General features: G+C 35.8%; 3 protein-coding genes across 17 annotated transcripts in view; 1 reads left to right on the top strand and 2 right to left on the bottom strand.

The window, feature by feature from the left end:
* Positions 1-655: 655 nt before the first annotated feature.
* On the top strand, positions 656-11,377 carry LOC129565443 (protein Wnt-10a). 2 transcript variants are annotated; one of them, XM_055440384.1, is made up of 6 exons: positions 656-2,419; positions 5,700-5,850; positions 5,941-6,019; positions 9,883-10,120; positions 10,196-10,346; positions 10,422-11,377. In XM_055440384.1, the coding sequence occupies exons 1-6, from the start codon at positions 2,364-2,366 to the stop codon at positions 10,959-10,961; spliced, it is 1,215 nt and encodes a 404-aa protein (XP_055296359.1). In that variant the 5' UTR covers positions 656-2,363; the 3' UTR covers positions 10,962-11,377. The 2 variants fall into 2 exon arrangements, with proteins under 2 accessions (XP_055296359.1, XP_055296360.1); XM_055440385.1 differs by lacking the exon at positions 656-2,419 and adding an exon at positions 3,050-3,130.
* On the bottom strand, positions 11,363-19,367 carry LOC129565435 (neither inactivation nor afterpotential protein C). 4 transcript variants are annotated; one of them, XM_055440355.1, is made up of 19 exons: positions 18,779-19,367; positions 18,474-18,641; positions 18,172-18,375; positions 17,437-18,033; positions 16,931-17,206; positions 16,381-16,769; positions 15,751-16,299; positions 15,340-15,632; positions 15,002-15,141; positions 14,670-14,843; positions 14,351-14,533; positions 14,081-14,187; positions 13,874-14,023; positions 13,632-13,741; positions 13,431-13,499; positions 12,895-13,082; positions 12,483-12,811; positions 11,957-12,176; positions 11,363-11,845 (listed from the first exon to the last, which is right to left on the bottom strand). In XM_055440355.1, exons 2-19 carry the CDS (start codon positions 18,558-18,560, stop codon positions 11,483-11,485), a joined length of 4,428 nt encoding a protein of 1,475 aa, XP_055296330.1. In that variant the 5' UTR covers positions 18,561-18,641; positions 18,779-19,367; the 3' UTR covers positions 11,363-11,482. The 4 variants fall into 4 exon arrangements, with proteins under 4 accessions (XP_055296330.1, XP_055296331.1, XP_055296334.1 ...); XM_055440356.1 differs by having other exon boundaries at positions 19,145-19,367; XM_055440359.1 differs by having other exon boundaries at positions 19,150-19,367.
* Positions 19,368-19,770: 403 nt separating this feature from the next.
* LOC129565429 (neural-cadherin) overlaps positions 19,771-25,046 on the bottom strand; it is a 261,698-nt gene continuing 256,422 nt past the window's right edge. For all 11 annotated transcript variants that reach the window (XM_055440336.1, XM_055440335.1, XM_055440337.1 and 8 more), the window contains one exon: positions 19,771-25,017. In XM_055440336.1, coding sequence (XP_055296311.1) covers positions 24,890-25,017 — 128 coding nt within the window. In that variant the 3' untranslated portion in view covers positions 19,771-24,889. The remainder of the gene's footprint in view (positions 25,018-25,046) is intronic.

The raw sequence follows: 25,046 nt of genomic DNA, 5'->3' as shown, positions 1-25,046 counted from the left end.
TGTGTCGCATACAAAGCGTTTAGATAGACACATGACATACTTTTCCATTCAACAATTCAACTACGGTTGTTGTTCGTGCCGAGCTGAACTATAGCAAAATCTATTTGCTTTCTATGAGTCTCTTCCTTTAAAAAAAAACAGCTTCTGTCGCAGAAAAAAAACTGAATCGGCGTCATGACAATTCACATCCAACCACTGTATTCCCATTGATTTAAATCGTTGAATAAATTTGTGTTTTCTTTTCAAGTCAGATAAAAAAGGGTGCAATTGTTATGATTATTGCAGTGTCGGTTGTCTCTGTGTGTGTTTTTTTCTCTTTCTCGTTCAAGTACGACATAAGTGATATTAAGTGGAGGTAGAAAAACAACAGTATTGCCTTGTTGTAGTCCCGTTTTTTTGCCCATAATTTTCGGGCTGATGCAATAAGCGACTGGCTGTTCTAATGGCAAATTGGGTAAGCTCGTCAACACACACACACACCAAAGTACACAAAGGATTGGAGACGGTAGAACGAATGACAGAAGAAAAAACAACAAACCAAAGCGGGGACGTTAAAAAAAGATTTACATGATAGCGATTTGACTAAAAATGTTTTGTGCAATCGTCGAATCGAGATACTACTCAATTTAGTTGTGTTTCGTCAGTTGACATAACAACACCGAACACACGTAGTGTGTGGGTTTTGTGAAGTGCATATCAGTTGTGAGTGATAAATCGACAATAGAATCGACGAAAGGAAGCGTCCAATGAGTGTGTTTGTTGAAGGCAAAGTAAAACGAGTTTATTTGACGTCGAAAATGTCAGTATTTTTGATGTTGTGATTAAAACTGAGACTCTTGATACTGGACACAGGAGAAAAAAAACAACAAACAAGCATATAATATTATGATAAAGCCAATCAAAGCACTCTGAATAGATTCCCACCCAGCGGCCAAAAATTCACTATCGTTTAATACCAGCTTGTTCCAGAGAGGGAGATAGAGACACAAACACCGCGCGAACTCCGCTCGCGCTCGGCTCATTCTCTCATTCGCTTGCTCGCGATCTCTTTTCTCTATCGATGATTATCTTTTTTGTGTAATGTATTCGGATTCGACAAAAACCGCAATACACAAACACTCTAGACCTGGAACAACATGAACACCGATTGAACGGAACGGATGATTATTGATCGAAAGGTGTTTTGCAGCAAATTATACATCGTAAAACGCGCACAAGCAACAACACAGAGAAAATAAAACAGTTCGAACCACAACAAGAAAACGAATCGCACCCAACGCGTAAAGTGCCTATTAATTCAACCGAAAACTGTCGGAACAAACAGAACGATCGCCACAAATACACAAGCACATCTTCGTAACCAAAAGAAGAAAAACATGCACGGCATACAAAATACCACACATCGATTCAACGCATTCCTCAGTGATTCCGATTATGTTAGTGTGCATTGAATGCACCCGATAATGGGCTGATGCCTTAAAATGTGTTCCTCTTAGTGTGCTTTTGCGTCGTAAAAATTCAAATGAAAAGTTTTTGTTTTCGGTTTTTGCACCGAGTGGAAGAGTCTTGAAAAACATCGTTGAACGAAAGAAAAACCGTACACACAACAGTGTGCGCAACAACAAGAGAAAAACGCCATGCAAAGCATCAACAAGCCACAAAAAATAACGTGCATCTCGTTTCCATCGACAGTTAAACTCATGGTTTGCAACTCATACACATCGCTATCGTAGCAAAAGAACACCGAATCAGTGAGTGAAACGCACAGCACATGCACCACACACAACGGCATAAAAGCCAACGGCACACAGCACACAGCTCAACCACACGATTGATGAATGAAAATGATCGGGGAAATGGGATTTTCCACGTACCCAAAATTCAACACATCATTCGCCTGAATCAACAACAATAGAGCTAATAAAACCATCATTAGGTGTATAGACATTGCACCCATTGCGCGCATTGTTATCCCATCTCGACGGTTTTTTTGTTTTGCAATTACTCAGTCGTTGTGCAATTTTCGTCAGTCGATTATGGAATACGGCCGATTTTGACTTGATTTGGTGGGAAAAAAAGAGTGTGAAAAAAACTGTTGTTCAGTGCTGACAAAGAAAATAGAACGATAGAAGAAGAAAAAAGTTTTTTTTTAGTTTATGTCAAGTTTCGTGTGATTAAACAATGATTAACGTAACAAATCTATCGATTTCGACAGAAAAAAGTGCATTTTGTCTGAATATAGTTAGATAAAAGAAAGACCAACGTTTTTATTTAGAGTTGTGATTCACAACTTGTGAAAAAATATCGTGCTTCTGTTTAAGTGAATCGAACCATGCGATAATTTTTGGCATCTCACCTACGATATGGCACCGTGGATTAAACCAGCATTTATTACATTCTTTCTAGTTTTATTCCAAAGGTAATCATGTTTTGACGAAGCATTTTTGAGGGATGGACATTTGTTGTTCAGTGACTGAACTTCAGTCAAATCTATTGATATCGTTACGTTATACGTAATTATCGTACATCAAATGTTCATATCTGTTCAGTTAATATCATTGTATCATATGATAATTATCGTTCTCAATGCTCACATAAAATGGAATTGTTTGAAGTTTGAAATTGAAGAAAAGATTTAAATGTAAATTGAAATGGAAACTGATCCATTAATGTGCTGAATTGAATTTCGTACATTCGGTGTGAAAAGATGAAAAATCGTTATCAGTGACCATTTGCATTTCTTACCTCGGAATCTTAAAATGATATATCCTTCGTTTTAAGAGTTTCATGATTTCACTTGACAATTCAAAAACTTTTTTTTTCTGCTCCAGAAACACGCACCACATTTTGACCCATCTTATCTTAATAACCGTGACTTTTGCATTGATAAACTTCGATTTAAAGAATATTTTAATTGGGAAACATTTAATTAATGGCGTCTAGTTTTTTTTCGTGTGTGTATGTGATAAGAAAAACGAAGAGCCAACAGAGAATGAAATGAAATTTCGCATTCAACTCAAATACACATTGCAGTAGTCGATCGAATAACCAGCTGAAATAAGGATCGAGTCGCTTGCAAAATTGAAACAATTTTATCTACAAATAAATTGAAAACGAGTGTCGATATTAAGTTAGTGTTTTAACTGATAACAAGCGTGAGAATGTGAACGCGCGTGAAAAAACAAAACAAAATGAAATGCTAGTCAATTTATAAGTGCTTTCTTCGAAATGGTGTTAAATCAACATGCGGACTGATAAGAACAATCAAAGCCTTAATTCCAATGAATAATTCAAAAGATTTATGTTGAAGTACAAAAATGGCGAAATTTACGCAACTTGCGCGGTTCTGCACTTTTTTTGCAACAAAGTCACGCGTTTAAAGCCTCTATATCCATTCCATAATAATCTTTTTCATGTCTTTTTTGAATTTTTCTTTTACTTTCCAATAAAAATTTAAAGAAAGAACGAAATGAAAAGTATTCCAAAGTTTTCACTTTTTACACAAAGGAACCAAAGTAATAAACAAGGGTGCTGTCCAAAAAATACCGGGTTTTTGATCAAAGTCAAAGGCATTTTATTGCCTCCAAAACTCTATAGTGTTTTTTCTGGTTATTTTCATTTAAAATTTTCCGTTCCAATTCCAATACTTGAGTGGTTTCTAGAATAAAGAGCCGAGATGAAAGAATTCAGCTTCGGATGCTCCAAAAAAGTTTCAAAGAATGAAAAAAATTCTGCCCAGCTAGCAAACAAGTATCCATCAGAGATGGATACTATCCATAAAGTCGGTCAAACAACAACGGAAAAAACCCGGTCAATATTTGGGTAACGTTCATAAATTATCTGCGCTCGAAGCATTTTGTCTGGTCGTACGGTCAATTGTGGTTGCAATGATGAGAAATGAGTAAAAATGTGGTTCTCATCGAAATTTGTCGCAGAATTCTTCATTTTGCGGTTTTGCGATTGACATTTTTAGCTTTTGTTCGCGACAGATATTGATCAAAGATATATCGAATTTATTGTTAGATTATCGATGGCGCTTGCTATTCGGTAGCTTCTGATTTAGTAGCGTCTCATTCGCGCCATGCGAATTTGGATCAATGTCCTTCACGTGAAATTCTTTTTGCAACCATTCGTTTGTGCTTCATGACTTTGTTTTATGCTGGAATATGAATATTAAACGCAAAACGCAGAAGCGCTTATCGCATACAATCTTCGCTTCAAAAAGTCGAAGAACGGAAAATTAAATATTACAAAAGAAGTTTCATCAAAGAATGTGGCTGACGACGGAGAAGAGCGACAGAGAAAGAGGGGCAAAAAAAATGCGAGATATGAGCTCACCAAACTTAGACTTTGTCAAAGAATTTTTGCTAATTTACCAGACATTTAAATTGATAAAATAAAACAATTTATACACAAAGAGTTTGTGTTTTTTTTTCGCTCTCATTGTTGTTGAACTTGATGTTGAAACGTTGTTTTACCGTGGTGTAAGAGCAGTTACACGATTTCCAAGTTCCAATTATTGGCATAGTTTCATGCGATGATTTCGTTGTAGATCGTTGTTTTTTTCTGCTTCTCCGTTTCGTAGCCACAAAGTTAATTGCAAGCGATGAGTTGATTCGCTTGATCTTATTCTTTTTTTCGTGCGTCTTGCTTGGTTCTTGTGTTTGATGTTCATTTTGTGTGTGTGTGTGTGTGTGTGTGTGTGTGTATGTTATTCCGCGAGAGATTATCGCATTGCAGCGATTTGTGAACATTCAGCTGAATTCCATGAATTTTATGGGGCAAACGATGGAACAACGAATCGAATCGAATAAAATGAGAAAGAAGCATCCATGGAACTTTGAGCATTCTAAATAATCATAATGCATTTTTTGCTGCATTGTGTTGGAATTTTTCCATTTTGTGAGCATACGCACACACACACACACACACACGGCAGACAGATTCAATGGCACAAAACTGCAGAGTGACAGAAAGAGAGAGGGAGGGAGACAAAAAAAAACTCACAGGACGTGGGAAATTGGATATTCACAAATCAAAGCGATGAGAATGATGAAAAATATCTTCTTGTGATATCTTTGAAGCCCGGTATTGTAACGCAAACAACGAAATTCCAACGTGGTAACACAAACACATTGCGCGCGCTCTCTCGTGCAAAACAGGACTCTCAGGGTTTGTTTAAGGAAATTAAATGCTTCCGCACACCGAGCCCCGCACTTGAAACAACAGCATTTCTGCACCTAATTGAATAAAGAACCAAACACGACGAGTACCTGCGTTTGATATGCAAATTTGATCTGGTTTCTGGTGTGCACGCAACTCACGGTTGTTTTTTTTCGGCCTGACAAGTGGATTATGCGTGAAAACTGTTGAAGTGTTGCATTCTTTGATGTTGGTTGCGTGACATTCACTCAAGTGTTTTCAGTCTATGACCCAAACAATGCCTATATACCCACGAGAGTGTTGTTGTTGTTGTTGCTGGAAAATTGATTGCATTTGTTTTAATTAAAAAATTATGTCTGTTTGAAACATCAAAACATTTGTTGTCGCCACCGTATCGATTTTCATTCGGGAATCTTCTTTTTTCTTTCAACTTTTTTCATTTCAGATAATTTTTTCCTTCAGTATTTCGATGTTGAATCTTTTTCCTCTTCAACTTATAACATTTCGTATCTTTTTTCTTTGTTCCCTCCATTCAGAATAATGTACAGCACATCGGATATTCGATCGTCATGTCGAATTGTACCGGGTTTATCACGTGAGCAGCTCGACTTATGCTACAAAGCGAATGATGTTACCATCGCTGCGCTAGACGGTTTGGATTTGGCTATGCGTGAATGTCAATTACAGGTAATATATAACAGAATGCGTCAAATTGCCACACACCTCGTCGTGCAGCCCAACATCAATGTAAACTAATCCAAAATTCAAATATTTTAGTTTCAGTGGCATCGTTGGAATTGTTCGTCACTTAACTCAAAGAAACGTAATCCATACACATCGAACCTATTGAAAAAAGGTAAGCCGCATGATTGGGTCCGCCCGATTGTTCCTTTATTTTATTTGTTCGCGAATGCGCCGTGTACAAAGGAAACGAATTGAAAAATCATCGATTTTAATGATGCATCCACGGTTACTGCGGGAAAAAACAGCTCAAAGAAAAGGGAAATCACTTTACAATTTAATCACTTAATTTAAATTTGATTACTGCCCTGAACACCAAAAAAAAAAGAAACGCACCGAAGAAAAGTTGATCGAATACAATTATTCACACTTGTGCACGAGAGAGGAAAAAAAATGAACAACAAACGCGATTAAACACACACGCGCGCACAAGTACACGCGAACACAATTCTGACGCGATATTGGAGGTTTGGCCTTTCCAATTTACCATGCACATTGCATCGACTCATGCATATAATTTTCAATTTATATCAAGAGAAATAATGCACAAGCCACAACATAACGACACACACAAAGGGCCACATAAATTCCATGCCGAATGAAAGAGATGCAGAGAATTATTTTATGTTTGACCTCAACCAAATTAGCCATGCATTCCATTCATAGATCCGTAACGAAAAAATGAATATTTACATTAATACACAATTTCAGTTTTTTTTTCTCCATTTGAATCAAAGACGAGAGAAATATTTACGAAAAAAAAAATATGAAAGAAACGTTGATGACGGCACAAGCCGGAGCTAAGGAGGAGCAAATATTTTGGAAATAGAAACTTGAGAACTCTTCTTTGAAGTGGACTTTCGTTTGGTAGATGAACACTTTCATTCAAGTATTCGAGCTGCTCTCGAGCTTTGTTCTATTCTTTGGAAGCAAGAACATGAATTACAGATAATTTCTACTATAAATTAGAAGATACCAAAAATATGACCTGAATGTTGATTAGCCTAAATGATTTGCTCCCCTTTTCTTAAATTACGCCATTAATCCCAATTAATAATTTCGGTCATTTTGTTTTCATGTGCTTCAGTTAGATTTTCAGATTTCAAACCAAAAACTAGTGAAAAAAAAACCGGAGATTTTAAGGCTGAAACGAAGAACACAGCTCTTTAAAATGCATTTAATACGTCTTTATTAAGAAAGACTCTTTAATCAAAATGTAATTTCTAATTTCTCAATGGGCCATATTGAATGAGGCTTTCTTTTCGGGCATTTTCTGAATGAAAGTCCATTGTCAGAGCGATAAAAATTTCATTCAGAACATTTTCCGATGCATTTTCATTAATTACTAATGCCGTTTTACAGTGGTGAATAATGTTCAGACAACGACAGCCATGTCGATTCTATTACAACAACAGAAAGATGAAGAGATAAAGGAAAAACAGTAGAAAATTTCTCAACTAAAGAACTACAGAGTAAAATGAGATAAAGCGATGAATTTATGTGTGAAATGCGCAGAATCTGGCCTAATTACAAAAATCGTAATCTAGCTACCAAAACAATTGACAAGATTTATTGAAGTTTCTGAATGTATTTTCATAGCTTAACATCATCCATTTCACAGTTTGTATGAACCATCAACTTCCTCTGGAAAGAGAACAAAAGTCTAAAACCGCTGGAACAAATGGCTGCATGAAAATAGCATCGTTACCGCAGTTTCCAAGCGAGATCGAAAAAAATCGCTTAAAAATATTGTAAATAAAACCAAAATGTGATTTTGACCGCAAAGTAATGTGACACCGCGAAATTGCTATTACAGCAGCAAGAACGATAACAACAAAAGCGAACAAGCAGTGTGTGCAACGAGAAACGACAATTCAACGGAAAGAAAGACGGCGAAATGAGAAAAGCGAACCGCATCAAAAACGAATTGTGCGCATGGCGACTGGCTGCACGATAATCACGGAAAACCAATCAATATCATTAAATCGTTTTGTGATCGAAATCATTGTCGTGGTTATTCGCGTCATTCCATCTCTTTCTCTATCTCTCGTTCTCGTTCTCTCAATTTTCCTAGCTCTTTCACCCAAACGAGAGCGTAGTATTCCGTTTGCCATATCCAAATGGCGATGAATGCGCCTGCATACCGATAAAGAACACCGGCTGAAGAGAAAATAAAACCCGGTTTGGTCCCGTGGTCGTAAGCTGTTTAAAAATCGCTAAAAAGCACTTCATTTGTTCAACAAGTTGTATATATGTTTGTTGAGTATGCACCATTAAGGTAGTTCGATATTTGCCTACCGATAAATCCATAAATTTTCCAGCACACTGGCGAAATATAAATGTGCGCGCTGCGCTCAAGTCCAAATCAAATGTACACACAGAGAGAGAGACAGTGAATGCAACTGAACAAAAAAAATGATCGCTGTGTACCTTTCTCGCTCGCTCACTGTTTGCCAATCGCATTGAAAGACATCCGCACAAAACGCGCGGCGAAGACAAAATGTCAATCTGTCGACGGAATTGCAACATTACTTGCCGCGATTCCATTCGATTTAGACAATATTTATGGTGAAGTTCATTCGATAAATATTCAATCTCGCGGACCGTGGTACTGCGCCCGTGCACTGCCATTTGCATTGTGCATTGCTCTTAAGCATCCCAGCAAGTTGACATTGCTTTCTGCATAAATTCGGTTTGATTTTGTTTATTGGCCACGGGCAATAAATTCACCGCAGTGCATTTCATTTAAATATCAATAAAATGTATACAATTTTCAATGAATTCCACGGAATAAGGCTAGCGGAACAGAGCCAACAAAATACCGCACTTAATTGTACGCTAACACAAACGCATGCGACGCAAAACCGAATCATCAATGAAATTAACAGGGCAAACGAACATTTCTAAATCAAAACAAAGATTACATGCATAGAATATGCGAAGAATGGACAATCAGATGCAAACAGATAAATAAACACGACAAAAGGACGAAACGAAGAAAGAAGAGCTGGAGTCGATGTGATAAAATTGCGTTATTTTTTGCGGAAGTGACTTTAAATCTGATTAGGAATGTTGCTTCAAATCAATCATAGTTTTTATCTCAAATAGAAATCTTAATCCAATTATGAGTCACTTTTTACCATTTCATTTGAGTACTGGCTACTGTTCAAGACTCTTAGAAAAGATAGAAGAGAGAAGAAACAATTGAAGAATTTTCACTCATTTTTCGATGAGTTCCCAAAAGAATGATTCGTTTGTCCTCTAAACACTGATTCCTTTTCAATTTTTCTTCTACGTCTCGTCTCGTTAAACGACTCATTCGATAGTGAATCAAATTCAACTTCCAAAACCAATCAGTAGCCCTAATTTGAGTCGCATCCTCGTTCACTTTTATTATAAAACCGCACTGCAAATGTCATTTTCATGATCGCATTCATTGCAATTATGCAAATCCGTGTGACTCGTTTTGTGGTTGTCGCGGTGTAACGATTTCAATGCGACAGACATTTCATTCGGGATCTCTTGGTTTCACACATATTTCCGAATCGAAACGAGGCGAATATCATCGAGAGAGAACGCGAGACAAGAGAGTAAATGCAAATAAAAGAAGATGAATGCAAGAAACAATGCGATCCGGTGTGTCACTCTTGTCAAGGCACTCGGTTAACAAGAGAGCGATAAACAATTGAAATAATTTATCTCTTTTGTTTGTGTCGTTTTGTTTTGTCATCTCATCTTGTTTATTTCGACTTGTCGACGTTCTTCTTATTTTCCCTGTCTCTATTCGTTTCTCTCTCTCTCTCTCTTATACGCTCTCTTTGTCCCTTCTTTTCTCTCTTGATTCGTCTCATTTGCATTGTCTATGAAGCCAATGAGGATGTGCTATTGATTTTTCTTTCCTCGAAAATTTCATTGAGAATCCGTTAGTTGAACATTTTTTGAGTAAATTTTTTTCTCTTGGATTATTATCCGAAACAGGCTACAAGGAGAGTGCATTTGCATACGCCATCTCGGCAGCGGGTGTTGCGCACAGCATTGCTCGAGCGTGTTCGCAAGGTCGTTTAATTTCATGCGGATGTGACCCATATGTGAATCGAAAAGGTTTCTCCAAATCGTTGCGCAAATATTTAGAATTGGACAAACAGCATTTCTTTCAAACAATCGACAATCGCATCATTGACGCGGCGCCCAGCTATGCGTCAACCAAAACGCCAAGGTAAATTTTTGGATGAAATGATCCTATTCATTTTACGGAACAGACTCACGCTTGTTTGCATCCATTTATTTGCAGATTAAAGGCAACAAATCGCTGGAAATGGGGCGGTTGTTCACATAACATGAACTTTGGTATCGAATTTTCGGAATTGTTTTTGGATTCCCTGGAAAAAGCCGGTGACATTCAATCGAAAATCAATTTGCACAATAATCACGTCGGACGATTGGTAAGAGTCAGAATGGCTTCGATTTTCCAAACAATAAAAAAAATTTCTTTTCCCATTTTTTCCAATCTCTCAAAGGCGGTGGCCAACAACATGCAAATCCGGTGCAAATGTCATGGAATGTCGGGCAGTTGTCAGCTGAAAACTTGTTGGAAATCTGCACCCGAATTTCGAATCGTTGGCAAAGTATTGAAGCACATGTTCCGCAATGCAGTCTTGGTGAATCAATCGAACATGGGCAATGGTGAAGCATTAATATCGTCAAATCGTTACGACAAACAACGAAGTCGAAACGCAGTTCGATCGACACGGAAAATCTTCAATAAACATTCATCGATGCGTTTCAACGGAAAAACAACGGAAAATAGTTTGTTTTACTATCAGCGCTCACCAACGTTCTGCGACCGTGACCCGATGTCCGATATCCACGGAACGACTGGACGTCGATGCAATCGAAATACAACTGGTGTTGGAAGTTGTTCGTCAATGTGCTGCGGCCGTGGATATAATTTGATCAAGGAGCATCGAGTGGAAAAATGCTCTTGTAAATTTCAATGGTGTTGCAAGGTGGAGTGTAAAGAATGCCACAGCGACGAATGGATCAGCATTTGCAAATAGATTAAGCATACATTTCTCTCTTCCGAATTAGAATCGAACCCTCCGATCAGTCTATAGTGTTCCATTTTTGTGAAGCCCAATTTATGTGCACTGCACACTCTCATGAATTTTCGATTTTTTATCAATTTCATTATTGTTTTAATTTGACTTTTTACAGCCGTGCCAAATGCCATACGTCCATGTCAAAATGTTGATTTAGTTACATAGCGATTAGCCATATTTATGTTGTTAGAATTTAAGTGCAAGCTCAGTTTTTTTTCGTCCTTTCTCGAAAAATAAATAGTTTCCGATAAATTTTAGTGCTAAATTATAAACAGTAGATGGTTTGAAGTGACAAAGAAAAAAAATGTTGTAATTGTGCTTTTTGTTTTGTGGATTTTCGAAAAGTAAAGTGCGGGAAATAGTTCAGTATTAAATCTTTATTCGAGTTCATTTATTTAAACAACACAAATAAATATTGGTATAAATTCTATTTTGAAAGTAAAACATGATTTACTAGGTATATAAATAAAATGAAACACTTATAATTCAACTGCGTCGCCTTCGTACTCGAGCATAATGCCAGGATGGATTTCTTCTTGAACATAGGTTCCAATGTTGTGTAGTGCATCGTCACCGCCGAGCAATGTACTTTCACCGAATGATAACTTTCGTTGCGATGGAACGGGAGGAGCTATTGGTTTTAGACGCGGTGCCACCGGCGGTGGCAAATTATCATTTTCATCAAAATCAAAGTTTTGTTTCATCGATGCCGATGAAAAGACAATATTTCCATTGGTTGGCGAACTTTCGTCCTCCGTTTTGGTTCGTTTCATCGATGCGCGTTGATGTTGCGTTTTTCGTAGCATTCCTTGGAAGTTAAACGGTGGCGCATCGTCAGTGTTCTTCGAACATGAAAAAAAACGAAGGTTTTATCAACATTTTATTTTTTTGTTGTTATCACTTAGGGTTACCTTTTTTCACCGAATGAAAAACAATTATCTAAACTAAGTTACCTCATCATTATTACTCGAATTTTGGCGTCCGATCATCTGTAACTCCTTGACTGGGTTCAATTTGCCTCTAACTGCATTCAAATCTTCACTGGCTACCGAACGATCAGGGCCATCATAGCGTATAATTGGTTTTGGAGTGGGTGATCCAGCGCGGCTCTTATAGACAATAGGACGCGTTGGTTCTGGGAAATGACGTGATGGCTCATCGCCAGGGATGATTCTATTTTTCGAACAACAACCAAATTATTAGGATTGATATTGAAAAGAAGTGTTTCAATGAAAAGAATTTCAAACTTCAAGTGAATCAAAGTACAGATAAACCTTAGCTCTAGCAATCTGTGCCATTTTTCATAAGGCGTCTCCACTCGCATTGAGTTTGTATTGTGAATGTTAAGGTGCGTGCAACGCCCTTCAATGTAAAAAACAATACAAGTGGAGATGATACACGGGATTTATCTGTACTTTGAAAAAAAAACTCTAAATTAAATGATTTTCTTTTTCAATTTGAATATTTGATATCCATTACCGTTGATATTTGTTGGCATTGAAACCGGACGAAACACTGGATGAGTTGATAATATGGCTGGAAATGTTGGTGGTGCGTCGAAGTGGAGCATCCCAATCTTCGTTGTCTGAGTCATCGATTTGTTCCAGGGCTTTGCCGGTGGTTGGATCGCACATGTAATTCGTATCATAAAATGGTATTTCGTCCAAACGGAATGGCAATTTTCGAACAGGTTGACGCACTGATCCAAGCAGCGCTGGGTTTGTTTCCCTTGGATCAATTTTTTCCAACATCATGCATTCATTGTATTGTCTTATATTAGCAACAGCAGCTTGATTATATAAATGAATCTAAAAGGTGTCGATTCAACAAAACAGTTCATTAAATTCAATTAAGGGCAAATTTGAGAGAGAGAAAAAGAGGGTTGACAAACCTGTTGAGTAAGATTTACTAAATCTTGATAACGTGCGGAACGATACAGTAAGAGAATTTGGAATATCGATTTGGCTAGCCAACGTTTAGCAAATGGTCGAATGAATTTCGATGTTTCCAAATCGATTTTGCCGGTGTTTGAATTCAACAAAGGCCCATACTTCTGTCGAACCTTATATCCGCGATAAGCTTCCGAAAACATGGAAAAATGGATTATATCGATTTCGCATTAGATACACACCACAATCATACGGGAATAATGCAATTAAACGCAGTTTTGAAAAGGCTTAGCAAACCGTAGTTAAGACTCTACTAAATTATCTCTGAATTTGGTTTTGCATGTTTCGAAAAAACCATACTAAAACGCAAATAAGCTTCAATTCAACGGTTGCTTTCTCTTTTTTGGGGTTAATATATGAACATTATTGTTACAGTAATCGCGTTAGATGGTATATAGTATATAGACACACATTTCCAACGCCTCAACAATCCAACACTCGGTTTATTAATCCGAGTCACTTTCGGAATGTGTAATACCTTTTTGGATGGTAACCGCTGCCTGATCATCGGTTAAATGATGACCATCGACTTTTCCCTCTTTTTGAACTGTCGAATGGAAAACATAGAGAAATGAATTTAAAAAAACGACACTAGTATCATGCCTAAAAACGTGCCAATTCGCACATTTCAAATGAGTAAATGGCAAAGTTATGAACAGAGATGACTTTTACCACTCACCTGATACTTGGTGGAAAGCCTTCAATCTACTTGCCACATTACGTTTTGCCAGAAACGCACGCATCATTGACTGCACCTTGACGATCTTCTTCACCTGAGTCTCATACAATCTAATTTGTTGAAGAATTTTAACGATATTAAAATGAATAATTTTGGCATTATTGATAACGTTCTTTCCTTTCTTCAATCAAATCTTTGCCCGTTTTATATTTGTTTTAAATTAAAATGGTTTTTTCAATTACCGAGATAGATATTCAACATTGTAATATTTCAGGAAGACTTTTGTTTTTCCAATTGCCCATCCCTCCATCTTCAATCGAATCAAAAGCAATCTGCAGTTGTCTTTGGTCATTTCAACATTCTCATCGAAATCGAATGCCAAAAACTTGTATCTGAAGTGGAAATAAAATTCTTCATATTTCAAAAAAGATATTCGATTCCAATATTACCGTCTCAAGAACTCCTGGAAGCAAATACGCTGTGAAAAACCTTTTTGACGAGCTACAGCTGTATCATAAATTTGCAATGCTCGAATTTGTTGATGCACCATATCACTCTGCAATTAAATTATTCATCTCATTGATCGAAAAGAGTTAAACAAACCCATATGATCGGTTAAAATGTTCAGTGAGTTCGAATGAATCGATAATTATCGATTCGATATAGTGTTTAAAAACAGTAAAAATAAAAAATAAAAAAATTGTCTAAATGAAACTCACATGGAAAGCTCTTGGTTTATAATCCAAAGTTGGTCGAACGCATCGCACAAAATGTGTATTTCCACTGCTGCCGCCAATCGATAGACCTTTCAAGATTTCCAATGATGTCATTCGGAATACTGCTGACAAAGTTCGCATCTTGTGAACTTGAGAGTATTGTCCATGCGAAAGTGTGTTCAATTTCTGTAGAAAAATTTAATCTCATTCGGTTTAGTACTTAATTTTTAACGTTTGAACTACTCAAAATGCATTCATTTGACTTGTATAGTTCCAGTTTTTCATTAAAAATTCATAATTATTCAAAATGTCCAAACTTCACCTTGGCCCTATGTTTTTCAGCAACCAAAGCTGCACCCCATTTGGATTTAGTTTTTTCGCATTTGCCAACTGGCATTTGATGATTGTAAGCAACAGTGAGGTTGCCCGTTTTTGATAATGGATTCAAGAATAATATCTTCACCATTTCATCAGTGGACAATCTCAAAGTTTCCATCTGCAAAAAGATCATGACGGAAAGGGGTGGAACGTAATTATTTTATAACAAAATTTAAAATTTATTGTGAGAAAGAGAAGATGTTTTGCAGTCCCATCAGTATTGATGTTCTTTCCATGTTAAAATGTAATAAAAATGGCAATAAAAACAAGGCATACCATTTCTGGAGGAAGAAAATCTCGGTTTTTATCAGCCATATTACGGACATCATAGGTGACTTTTCCAGTATAATGGGCCACACTGAACTCATGTACACTTGCTCTTTGCACATACGAATTTTTCCTTCTACTGATCGTATCTATTTTGTAATAATAAAGAAATCATTTCAATTAGCGTTCAATTTCCACTAGTTCAATATGAAATGTCGAAAAGTTTGAACATTGAAAAAAAAGTTGATTGATCCCAAACTTTCAAACCAATCAATCGAACTTTCATTCGACAAAAATATGGAAATGTAAAACAAAATCAGTTGAATTAAAATCTTGCATTCACATACCAGTGATGAATTCATAGTTCATTCGATCGCGCGTACAATCGTCCAAAAAGAAGAACAAACCGTACGGTTTGGACATCAAATGGTCAACGGTTTTTTTGTTGTTGTGATACTTGTAAATGGAATGCGGAATTTGTTCTTCTTCCAATTCAAGCAATTCCCATGCAAACATCCGTTGATTATAGAGGTATTGCAGCTGCTCATTCAGCGAATTAATCATCAATTGGTCGATGTGATTGCGAGGCAAGCACTCAAAGCCAAACATATCGTTCAGCGAAATCATATTCGCATCGCCACTGTGTGTGTGTGTGCATGCACAAAACAGAAATGAGACAAATCAAGCCATAAAAGGAGAAACAGAGCAAATTGTCTTAATAACCGACAACAATGTATATATCGTTCAGTTAAACTTACAAAATGGCTCGACCGAAGGCAAATTTCTGGTTGATAATATTAACGATCCAATCAACCAAGCGGCTGTAAATCGTTCCGGCAAGGACATCACGTGCATCTCGCGCCTCATCGTTGGTATGTTTTCGTTTTTCGGCCAATCCACCTTGAACCAGGCAATAATTGACCAGCGCCCATTCAAATTTCTTTTCATCCAACTCAAGCAGTTGAGCCACTTTATGCACTTCGACGGTGGTTTCGATCGTTGCAAATTTACCATCTTCAGTGAATCGAACATTGCCTAAGATTAAAATTGCAGCTAAAACCTTGCGAATCGATTCGATTTCTCCCTCTTCGAAATCCATCAGCTTAAGATTCTCTTCGAATTGTTGGAATTTCGTAACATTTCCTTCTGGATCGTCACGGCAATATGGCAGCTTGCAATCCAATAACTCTGATTCAACACGCAAATAACGGTAATTCCGACCTGATTCCAAATTCAATGAATCAAGTTGATCCAATTTACTCATTGCATCGTAGAAGTAGTAGAAGATATGAAAGTTGGATTGATCCCTTTAAATTAACCAACAACAAAAAAACAAGATGTGAGTAAAATGCAGTGAATGCGTGGCGTCTCCATCTACTCAAACTTACATATCGGTTGAAGATACGCGCAACTTTTCCAATAAGAACACGTTATAAATAGCTCCACTTAATTTACCAGCTGTCCCAAAAGTTAGCTGCGTTTGCAAAGCACATCTCGTTGAATCGGGATTGACTGGCGTGCCAGCATTTACTAAAGAATGTACGATATCCAAGGATTTTCGTACACGAGTACTGCAATTCTGATTGCCCGAACCCAAAAAACATAAATGATCAATTGTTAAGCGAAATTGGGTCGTTTTTCCCGAATAACTTTCACCAGCAAATAGAATATGCTGCGGATCTTCATGGTGTAACATATCTTGATACGCACTATCGGCAACGGTGAATATGTGCGGAGAATTGTCCGAACGTGATTTGCAATTGTATCGGCTGTGAAACTGGGAAAAAAGGAGAATTTACGAGAGAGTTTAGCACAAAAGGCAACATAAACACTCTTTTTTGAAGCTGTGAAAACAATCAATCGAGAAAAACTAGGCTAAATTTGGGACAAACGTGAAATTGTGACAAAGATTCAAAAATACAAGAAATGATTACTTACAGCGCGCGAAAATTGCTTGGGCAATTCATTGGAATTCAATGAAATCAGAACATCACCAGCAAATGAGTACGAATCGCCTCTTTCCAATCTCTGTTTCAGTAATTCCGCAATCCTCTCTTCGGTCAATCTATCCAAACTGCACAAGTCTTCGACCAACATTTTCTCCGGATCTGCATCGTACCTTTTGATGCATCCTTCCATAATGGAAATCTCTTCTTTCGGGAATTTATCCAAAACATCGATTTGCGACAGCAAATGCTTTATTTCACATGAAAACTGAGAGAAAAATGCATATTTTTTTGTCTTATTTGTTTGGAAGAATCGGTTTTTATACGCAAGGTTTTTAATCGAAATGGAATTTTAAACAATTTGGAATAAATCGCTAATTTTGGTTTCAATTAACTTTATATATTGAACGATTCAATTTTATCGAATGATGATTTCCCAATTTCTCTCCCCCCAGAAAAAAAGAGAATCTTCTTTAAAACTCAATCAAAATCACTTACATGATGATCATTTCCGGTGGGTCCAGAAAGTTCGGTGAAAAATGGATGTTCCAATAATTCGACCATAAACGGGCGATTGTCTGGGTTTTTCTCCAAACATTCGGCAATAAAATCGTTATAATTCTGCGACCAATTGGCTGGCCGATAAAGGGTTGGTGGTGGATTTCTCACGATCTGAAACATGGCACGCGTTGGATGCATATCCAAAAATGGAGCTGCACCATCGCCAAGTTCAATAGCCGTAATGCCCAAAGCCCAGACATCCACACGACTGCCGTACAATTCATCGTTTTTCTTCGATGGCGTTCCAAACATTTCCGGAGCCATCCAGCAAGGCGATCCAATGCACGTGCTTCGCTTTCCAAAAGTGTTGTGTGTACTTTTTGTCAGCCCAAAATCGCACAATTTCACTTCTCCATCTACGGTCAGTAAAATATTGCTGCCTCGAACGTCGCGGTGCACAAAATAATTTTTGTGCATTTTCACCAGTCCTTTAGCTGCTTCTCTCAAAATGTATGCAATATGCTCTTCGGATAATCGCCGATTAACCGATTGCAGACGTTTTACAAAGTCGATAATGGAACCACCTTCGCAATACTGAAAAATTTAACCACTTAGCAACTTCATTACATTTGAACACGAATAACTTTTGTGTCTGGTTATATGCAAATCTTGTCTCGTTATATAACGAATCAGAGCCTGATTATTAGGCAAGCGACAGCAATCAAAACTCACCTGCAACGCAAACCATATTTCATCGGATCCATTTTTAATACGTTTACGATACACGCCATAAAAGTCCAAAAAGTTGGGATGTTCGGAAAAATCGCGTAAAATACGGTACTCATCATCAATGATATGCCTTTTGTCATTCTCATACGGTTGAATTTTAATAGCAACCGTTCTACCATTCGCTTCTCTATCGATGGCCTTGTAAACCTTTTTTTGTTGGAGTGTCATTTGGATTTGTGTGAGTAATTACATTTGTCGAGCCGAGATGAATTGAAATAAAAGTTTAGATTAGGTTTTATGCTTACTTTTGCCCAAACTCCGGTAGCAATCTCATCACCCAAATCGAATCGATATGTCGGGTCTGGTAATGAATCCACTTTTAGATGTAACATTTTGGCGCAGTAATTGACAACGCACTCAACGAAATTTTATTAAACGTTTTTCTTTTGTACTTCCCCAATATGAAGTCTCACCTATTTTGTCACGTGAACGAATTTATGATTGTGTTAGTACCTACAGTCAATGTTATTTCGAAATAAACAGCAAAAAAGCAAGAAAAACAGACACAAATCCACTTAAAGCCAAATAGAAGAAAATTTCATATGGAAACCATATCTGTAGGATTTAAACAACATTTCCATGACTTGTTTTTGTTGCACAAACACACGTTTGCAATTAAATTAATGGAACAACTGAAAACGATATCTTTTCATCGAAAGATATTTTCTATTTCACATTATGAGTTTGAATCCGTGTTTTGAGTTTTATGTTGTGTATTTTGAGCTCAATTATTATTAATATTATTCCATTGAGAAACTAGATCCATCTGACAGTAAATTCATAAAATTTCCCGGAAAAGTGTGCCTGATAACTCTTTGAAATATTCCTCAACTTGACAGTAACACAAGATGCATTTGGCAGAATATTTCGTGCCACAATGAAATGTTGAAAGAAACTTATGCTGCTGCATTCAAACCTCACTATGTTTTTTAGCTTTTGAGTAAATTATTTTTCGTTGAAACGAAAACTGAATTATGATTATTGTACAAAAGCTTCAAAAGATGTACGATTTTACTTGAATTTCACCGAAAAAAAAAATGATTGAAACTAAAACTGCACGGGAAATTCTCCTCCGCTTTTGAACTCTCACAGTAAAGTAAAATTGAAGTCAACTCGAAACCAGGTCTACAATCCGACTGAAATGTTGATGGGATTTACGCGAATAGCTAGGCAATATGGGAATTTTGAACGTATTCATAAAATGTGAATTTCTTGCTTTTCGTTGTATGTTAAGTATGTCAGACGAAGCCATACAACTGGATTTGTACGGTAATAATACGGTTTCACGTGCATCGTTCCGAGCGATTTTCAGCCCGTATGGTTGTTGTATGAAGAAAATTCTGTGCATTAAATAATACTTACCTTGAACACGTGTGTCTGTGTGGTTGCAAATGATCGAAGAAGAGACGGCAAAAGACAAAAATCGAAAGAGATTTCGAAACTGAAGGAAAAGCCGAATGAAAAGCTACAAATCACCAAAGCCAAATGCATTTAAGTGGGGGAGGAGGAAAATCGATTGAAAAATCAAAACACTGCTTCGTATTTCCATTTAACGTTTTTACTTTATTTTTGTTGTTGTTGTTGTTGTTTCAGTTTATTTTTCCTTAATTATTTTCTCAGTTTTCTTAATTTCTTACATCGTTTTCATTTCTTTTCTTCATTTTATTTAAATTAATATATAATAAAAATTACAATGTATGTGGTTTATCTTTGCATATTTAGCGCATAAACACAAAGAGTAGTTGAAACGGAACAATGAATTTGCGTGTGTGTGTTTATGCTTGATGACAACTGCTCTTTTCTTTCAAGTTTCTGCTGTTTCTATTCGGTTGAATGATAGTTCTTTTGGTTATTTATTTTATACAATGCTCTTGAAATGAATAAACGATTGTTTTTTGCTATCGTTTCCAATGAAAAAAAAACCGAAAGGAAATAAATGTATGAACGAAAATTGCAATTATATATTTTGTCTTAACGAAAAACTAAAATATACAAAATAAAATCACAGGTAACACATACTATAACTTAATTGCATTTTGGGAGAAACGAATCTAAAACTGAAGAAATTCGTACGTATACCGAAAGAAATATACAAATGACACGTATAAATTGCTCGCGCGGACGCAAATTAAAATGTGTTTGTGACATTCGACTGAAAACTAACCAAAATTGAATTTCCTTTACTTTAAGATGTGCTTTGGAAAAATGCGTGTGTGTGTTCACTAAACAGTTGATCATTTTTCATAAGTGAGAATGACACCGATGACTAAACTTTTCGTTGGCTTCAAACTCGATTTCTTTTAGTAGACATTTCCTATCATCTTTCATTAAAATCTTTTTTTAAAAAATGCAGCCATCCTAACAATAAACCGATAGAAATCAACCAGTTGTGTTGATTTTTCCTTTAAATTTGCAAAGTATAACGGTTTGATTTGCAATTTTGCCCACTTTTGTGACAAGATAGATTTTTTTTTCGAAAGAAAAAAAAAGAAGATTTTTATGTAGCTTATTCTGATCTTAAACTAAAGATTACTACACACAATAATTTGTTTGTCGCAAAATACACTAAATAATTTTGTTTGTCTTTATGTTTCTTCATTATTTTCTCTTAATCATTTTTGATTTGAAACTCATTTCTATGGTCTTTATCTGACAGAGAGCCAATGGAAAGAAAAAATGTGTACTCGAAACAAATTACAACTAACGCGGCTGATTCATTTTCACTGTAAGATTTTCGATGTAATTTATACATTTGTTGCAAAACGAAACAATACAAACAAATCTAATCTAATTGAAAAAATTGTTACAAAAAATTACGATTTAAAAAATTCACCTTTTTTTGTTGTTTTACATATTAAAAATTAATGATGATAAAATAAAAAAACCATCAAAAATGCTTTGGTATTCATTGAGGGGAAAAAAGGGCTGGAGATGAAAGGACAACTGACCATATTTTTTTCGTGCAAATAAAAACAACAACTCATGAATTGATCCTAAACTTAAATTGAGCATTTCTTTTGATAATTTTTTTCCGTCGTCTTCATGAACTATCTGTTTTTTTTCTGCTTATGTCGTCCGTCAAAATGGATTTGTGCAATTGGAAAATGTTGAAAAGTGACTTTTCACTGAATAGACACGAGGAATGATGCAGTCTAGCTTGTATTCGTTTTGGTTGTTATGCACAAAACTTTTTGTGCACAAAATCCAAATCGCTCCGTCGCCAGCGCCCCTAACACACACACAGGAAATGAGCTCTCCAGGGCGGAAGGGACGCACAGGGCATTTTGTCGTTGTCTGCGCGCATTGTCTACAGGAAAATTGAATGCATGTTTTGTGTTTATAAATAGATGAAATTGTTGCTACATGAAATTGTTGGTTTTAAATATGATAAATGCAATTATTTTTCGTTTCGTCGTAAGAAGTGTAAAAACTAACTTTTTTTTCTGTAATCTGGTTGTTGTTCCTAAACTGCATTTTTTTTCTGAGTGTAATTTAACTACGTTTTGCAAATTGTGGCATTTCTAGTTGCAAGTTTTATCTATTCCATTCAAAATGCATCTTCCCTCTAAAACTGGCCGATTAATTATTTTCATGACAATGTGTTCCGAAAAACAAATTCATTTCCATTCATAAACATATACCGTTTTAATGTATGTTGTCATATCCATTGTATTAATTTAATAATGATTGGTTTGCACGTTATTTTCATTCTAATTTTATGGGTGTCTTAGCAGTGTCCAGTCCATCAAATGTGCACACTCGAATACCGAGCGTACATCTTATTCGGTGACATCATTGTTTTTTTTTTACATTTTATTCTCACGTCAATATGCATTTGGTTTAACATACGTCATTATTTCATTTTATTCAAGTGCCTCTAAATAACATTCCTTAAAATGTATTATTTAAATATAATTTTCATATATGTTTTTTTATTTATTTATTTATTTTTTTGTTTGTTTTATTTATTTACTCTGAGGATTAATTTTATAATAGCGAGATTTTACTTAATAATCATTAAATCTGCTTGGTTGTTTTTGGTTTTGATTGGATTATAATGAAGATGAGGATTTTGAATTGACGCGTTCGCTACGATCTCATTTCATTCGTGTTTTTTTATAGGGATGAGTCCAGTTGACTCAGTCAACCAATAAATATGTCGCTGGTCATGGGTGAGTCAGCCAAAATGTGTGATTTATTTGATGTGAAACGTAATTAAAAGTGTGTTTCGCGATGATTTGTGTGCAAATGGAAGATCAATTCTATTTTTTCATACAAACAGAAAGAAAATGAGGGCAATTGCAAATGAGCTTTTGAACACGGTTTTGACGTTTGTGAATCTCGTGACTGAACAAAAAGTGGATTATTATTTGCGTAATGAGACTTGTGCTAGCCTTGACTATATTAGCAACGCGGTGTTGAACAACAGTAACATGTTCAACTTCACCGTTTTTACTAGATTTCTTTTCGTTTGTCGCTCTTTTTTTATCCCTCTTTTCAACATATCGTTTCTTAACTTTAATAGTCTTTTTTTTACGCGGCGCCTAGCATAAACCTGTCTAATTGTTTTCTACATAGGACACATACAGAACAGCGTCGAGTGGCTGCTAAAACAAATCATTTATGAATTAAGTAATGTGTGTCGGTGTGGGTGTGGGTATGGTGAATGATGATTTCTTTGTCATATTTTCAAAGTCATTTGACCCAAATGACAAAACTTCTTGGCCATCAGTTGTCAATTAAAAACCATTGATGGGCATGAACGAAATTGTCTAATGTTGGTATTTTGGATTGATTGGATGACAAAGGGGTGCGATTACAATATACGTTTTACTAGGTGGAATTAACAATAACGGCGAAACAGAATACGATTGACAAAACAAAAATGAGTCATATGAAAATGCTTGACGTACGATGATGATGTAGACCGAATGATAACATTCGACCAAAATTAATGTGAATGTCTAAATTTTAATTTCTCTTTACCTTGATTATCATATACTATTTACAATTTACCAGATAACATTTAAATGTTAGGCAAAAAATGAATTCCCCTTTACTATCTCATCATGTATGTAATTGGATCATTGCTGTTCATCTTCTGAATTGAACGCGTGTGATAATCGTGCGATAAGCATTTCATTTTGGGATTCTTTTTCTCTTTAAATGCGTGTGTGGGTGTTTTCTCTTTATTTTCTAATTGAATGATACTTTTTTGTTTATTTAGTTTATGAATATGGCCCAATTCTTCGCTCGAACACAGACTAATTCTCCCTATAAACCAATTTGATTATTTCTTTTTTTGTTTCCTTCATAAAATGTTCCACATACTTAAAATACGTACATAAAACGATTGATGTTTTTACTTTTTTTGGTGACACATCTTAATTTCTTAATTTTTTTGTAAAATTTTACGTTTTTTTCTGCTTGAGTATTTCCTAATCACTCACATTTGGAATTCGGCTAAATACTTGATTTAAATCGAAATGAATTTGGTTTCAGCTCAAAAAAAAATGGTTTTTCTCTTAATTTTTAGTTTCTTTTCACTTGACATTTAAGATTCTTGATCTAGGGCCATGCGGTCCGTAGTGATTTCACACTCAACAAATGATTCGAAATGGGTTGTGAGTGTAACACATGAGATTCGGATGAATTTTTTTGTTGTTACGATACAATTTAAAAAAAAAAATGAGATGTTCGCTTTGAAAAATGAGATATTTTTGTAGTTGTTGTTGATGTTGTTCATAAAAAAACGCATCAAAATCATCGCAAAATCCGTCGGTTTGTACTTTTTTTTTTGTATATAAGAGAAGAAAAAAAAACGAAACATCACACGTATGATCTGTTAAAGAGTAAACGGTTTATAAAAAATGGTGCCGATATATTCGGTGTTTGTGTGTTAAAAATTCCGTCTATCGTTAAATGAACTATGAATTGAAAACGGAATTGTATGTCGTCATCAAAATGATGAACATGAAGAAACACGGGTCATAAAATGTCTTTTTTGTATATGGCTGTTTCGTTCAATATTTTTCTGTAACAGGTGAAAATATATAGTGTCTGCATTTGTATTATCCATTTCTCTCTAAATTCTACCATATTTAATTTGTTGTTGTGTTACGTCTATGATCATCGAATTGTTATTGTTTTTAAATATGCTTGAATAAAAATGATTCGCTTCAATCATTTTGTGTTTGGTTTCTATGTCGTCGTCTTTTGCTTATCGTATAAGTGTTTTTTTCTTCTTCTTTAATTACAAAACAAAAATTGTAGTTTTTCGAATAAATGTTATTGTGAATTGTTGTTGTTAGTGCCGTGTGAATGACGTAGTTTTATAGTTATAAATGACAGAAGAATTAATATTAAAACAATTATTGTTGTGGAATTGTTTGCTTGCTTTTCTTTTTTTCTTCATTTTTCGCTTTGGAATTGATCTCAACTATATTGTTCGTTTCTAACTTCTTACAAAATGTGTCCAGTTGTTGGTAGCTTCTTTTTTGCTTCATTTCGTCGATTTCGCTTGTTGTTGTTGCTGTGGTTTTTTTTCGATGATGGTTCAGTCCTCTTTTATGACACATATGCAAACTTACGTTGCATCTCATCACTTTATCTCTCTTTTAAATAAATACTTATGCGGTATAGTGTGTTGATCTTTGGAAATTTATAGTTCATCTAGTTCAGGTATTGTTGCACCTATGTCAGTTCGTTGGCCGTACATTGTTGACAATTTATCGAAGCGAGGACCCCAAGCGCCAAGGCAATCATACTCTTGATCCTCATCATCGGTACCTGCATTGATTAATAAAGAAACACAAGAG

Source organism: Sitodiplosis mosellana, unplaced genomic scaffold, assembly GCF_009176505.1.
Source record: "Sitodiplosis mosellana isolate CC-2019 unplaced genomic scaffold, AAFC_SMos_1.0 Smas_scaffold_2, whole genome shotgun sequence".
NCBI classification, from domain to species: domain Eukaryota; kingdom Metazoa; phylum Arthropoda; class Insecta; order Diptera; family Cecidomyiidae; genus Sitodiplosis; species Sitodiplosis mosellana.
The sequence above is the reverse complement of the archived record's forward strand: the minus strand, read 5'-3'. Positions and strand labels throughout refer to the sequence as shown.

Bases quoted from the DNA above. Each gene is read 5' to 3' on its own strand.
- LOC129565443 (XM_055440384.1), top strand. From the start codon at position 2,364: ATGGCACCGTGGATTAAACCAGCATTTATTACATTCTTTCTAGTTTTA. The intron at 6,020-9,882 runs GTAAGCCGCATG...TATCCGAAACAG, and splicing joins ATCGAACCTATTGAAAAAAG to GCTACAAGGAGAGTGCATTT. The intron at 10,347-10,421 runs GTAAGAGTCAGA...AATCTCTCAAAG, and splicing joins ATAATCACGTCGGACGATTG to GCGGTGGCCAACAACATGCA.
- LOC129565435 (XM_055440355.1), bottom strand. From the start codon at position 18,560: ATGTTACATCTAAAAGTGGATTCATTACCAGACCCGACATATCGATTC. The intron at 15,142-15,339 runs GTATGTGAATGC...ATTACAAAATAG, and splicing joins GAACTATGAATTCATCACTG to ATACGATCAGTAGAAGGAAA. The intron at 14,844-15,001 runs GTATGCCTTGTT...ATCTTTTTGCAG, and splicing joins ATTTTCTTCCTCCAGAAATG to ATGGAAACTTTGAGATTGTC.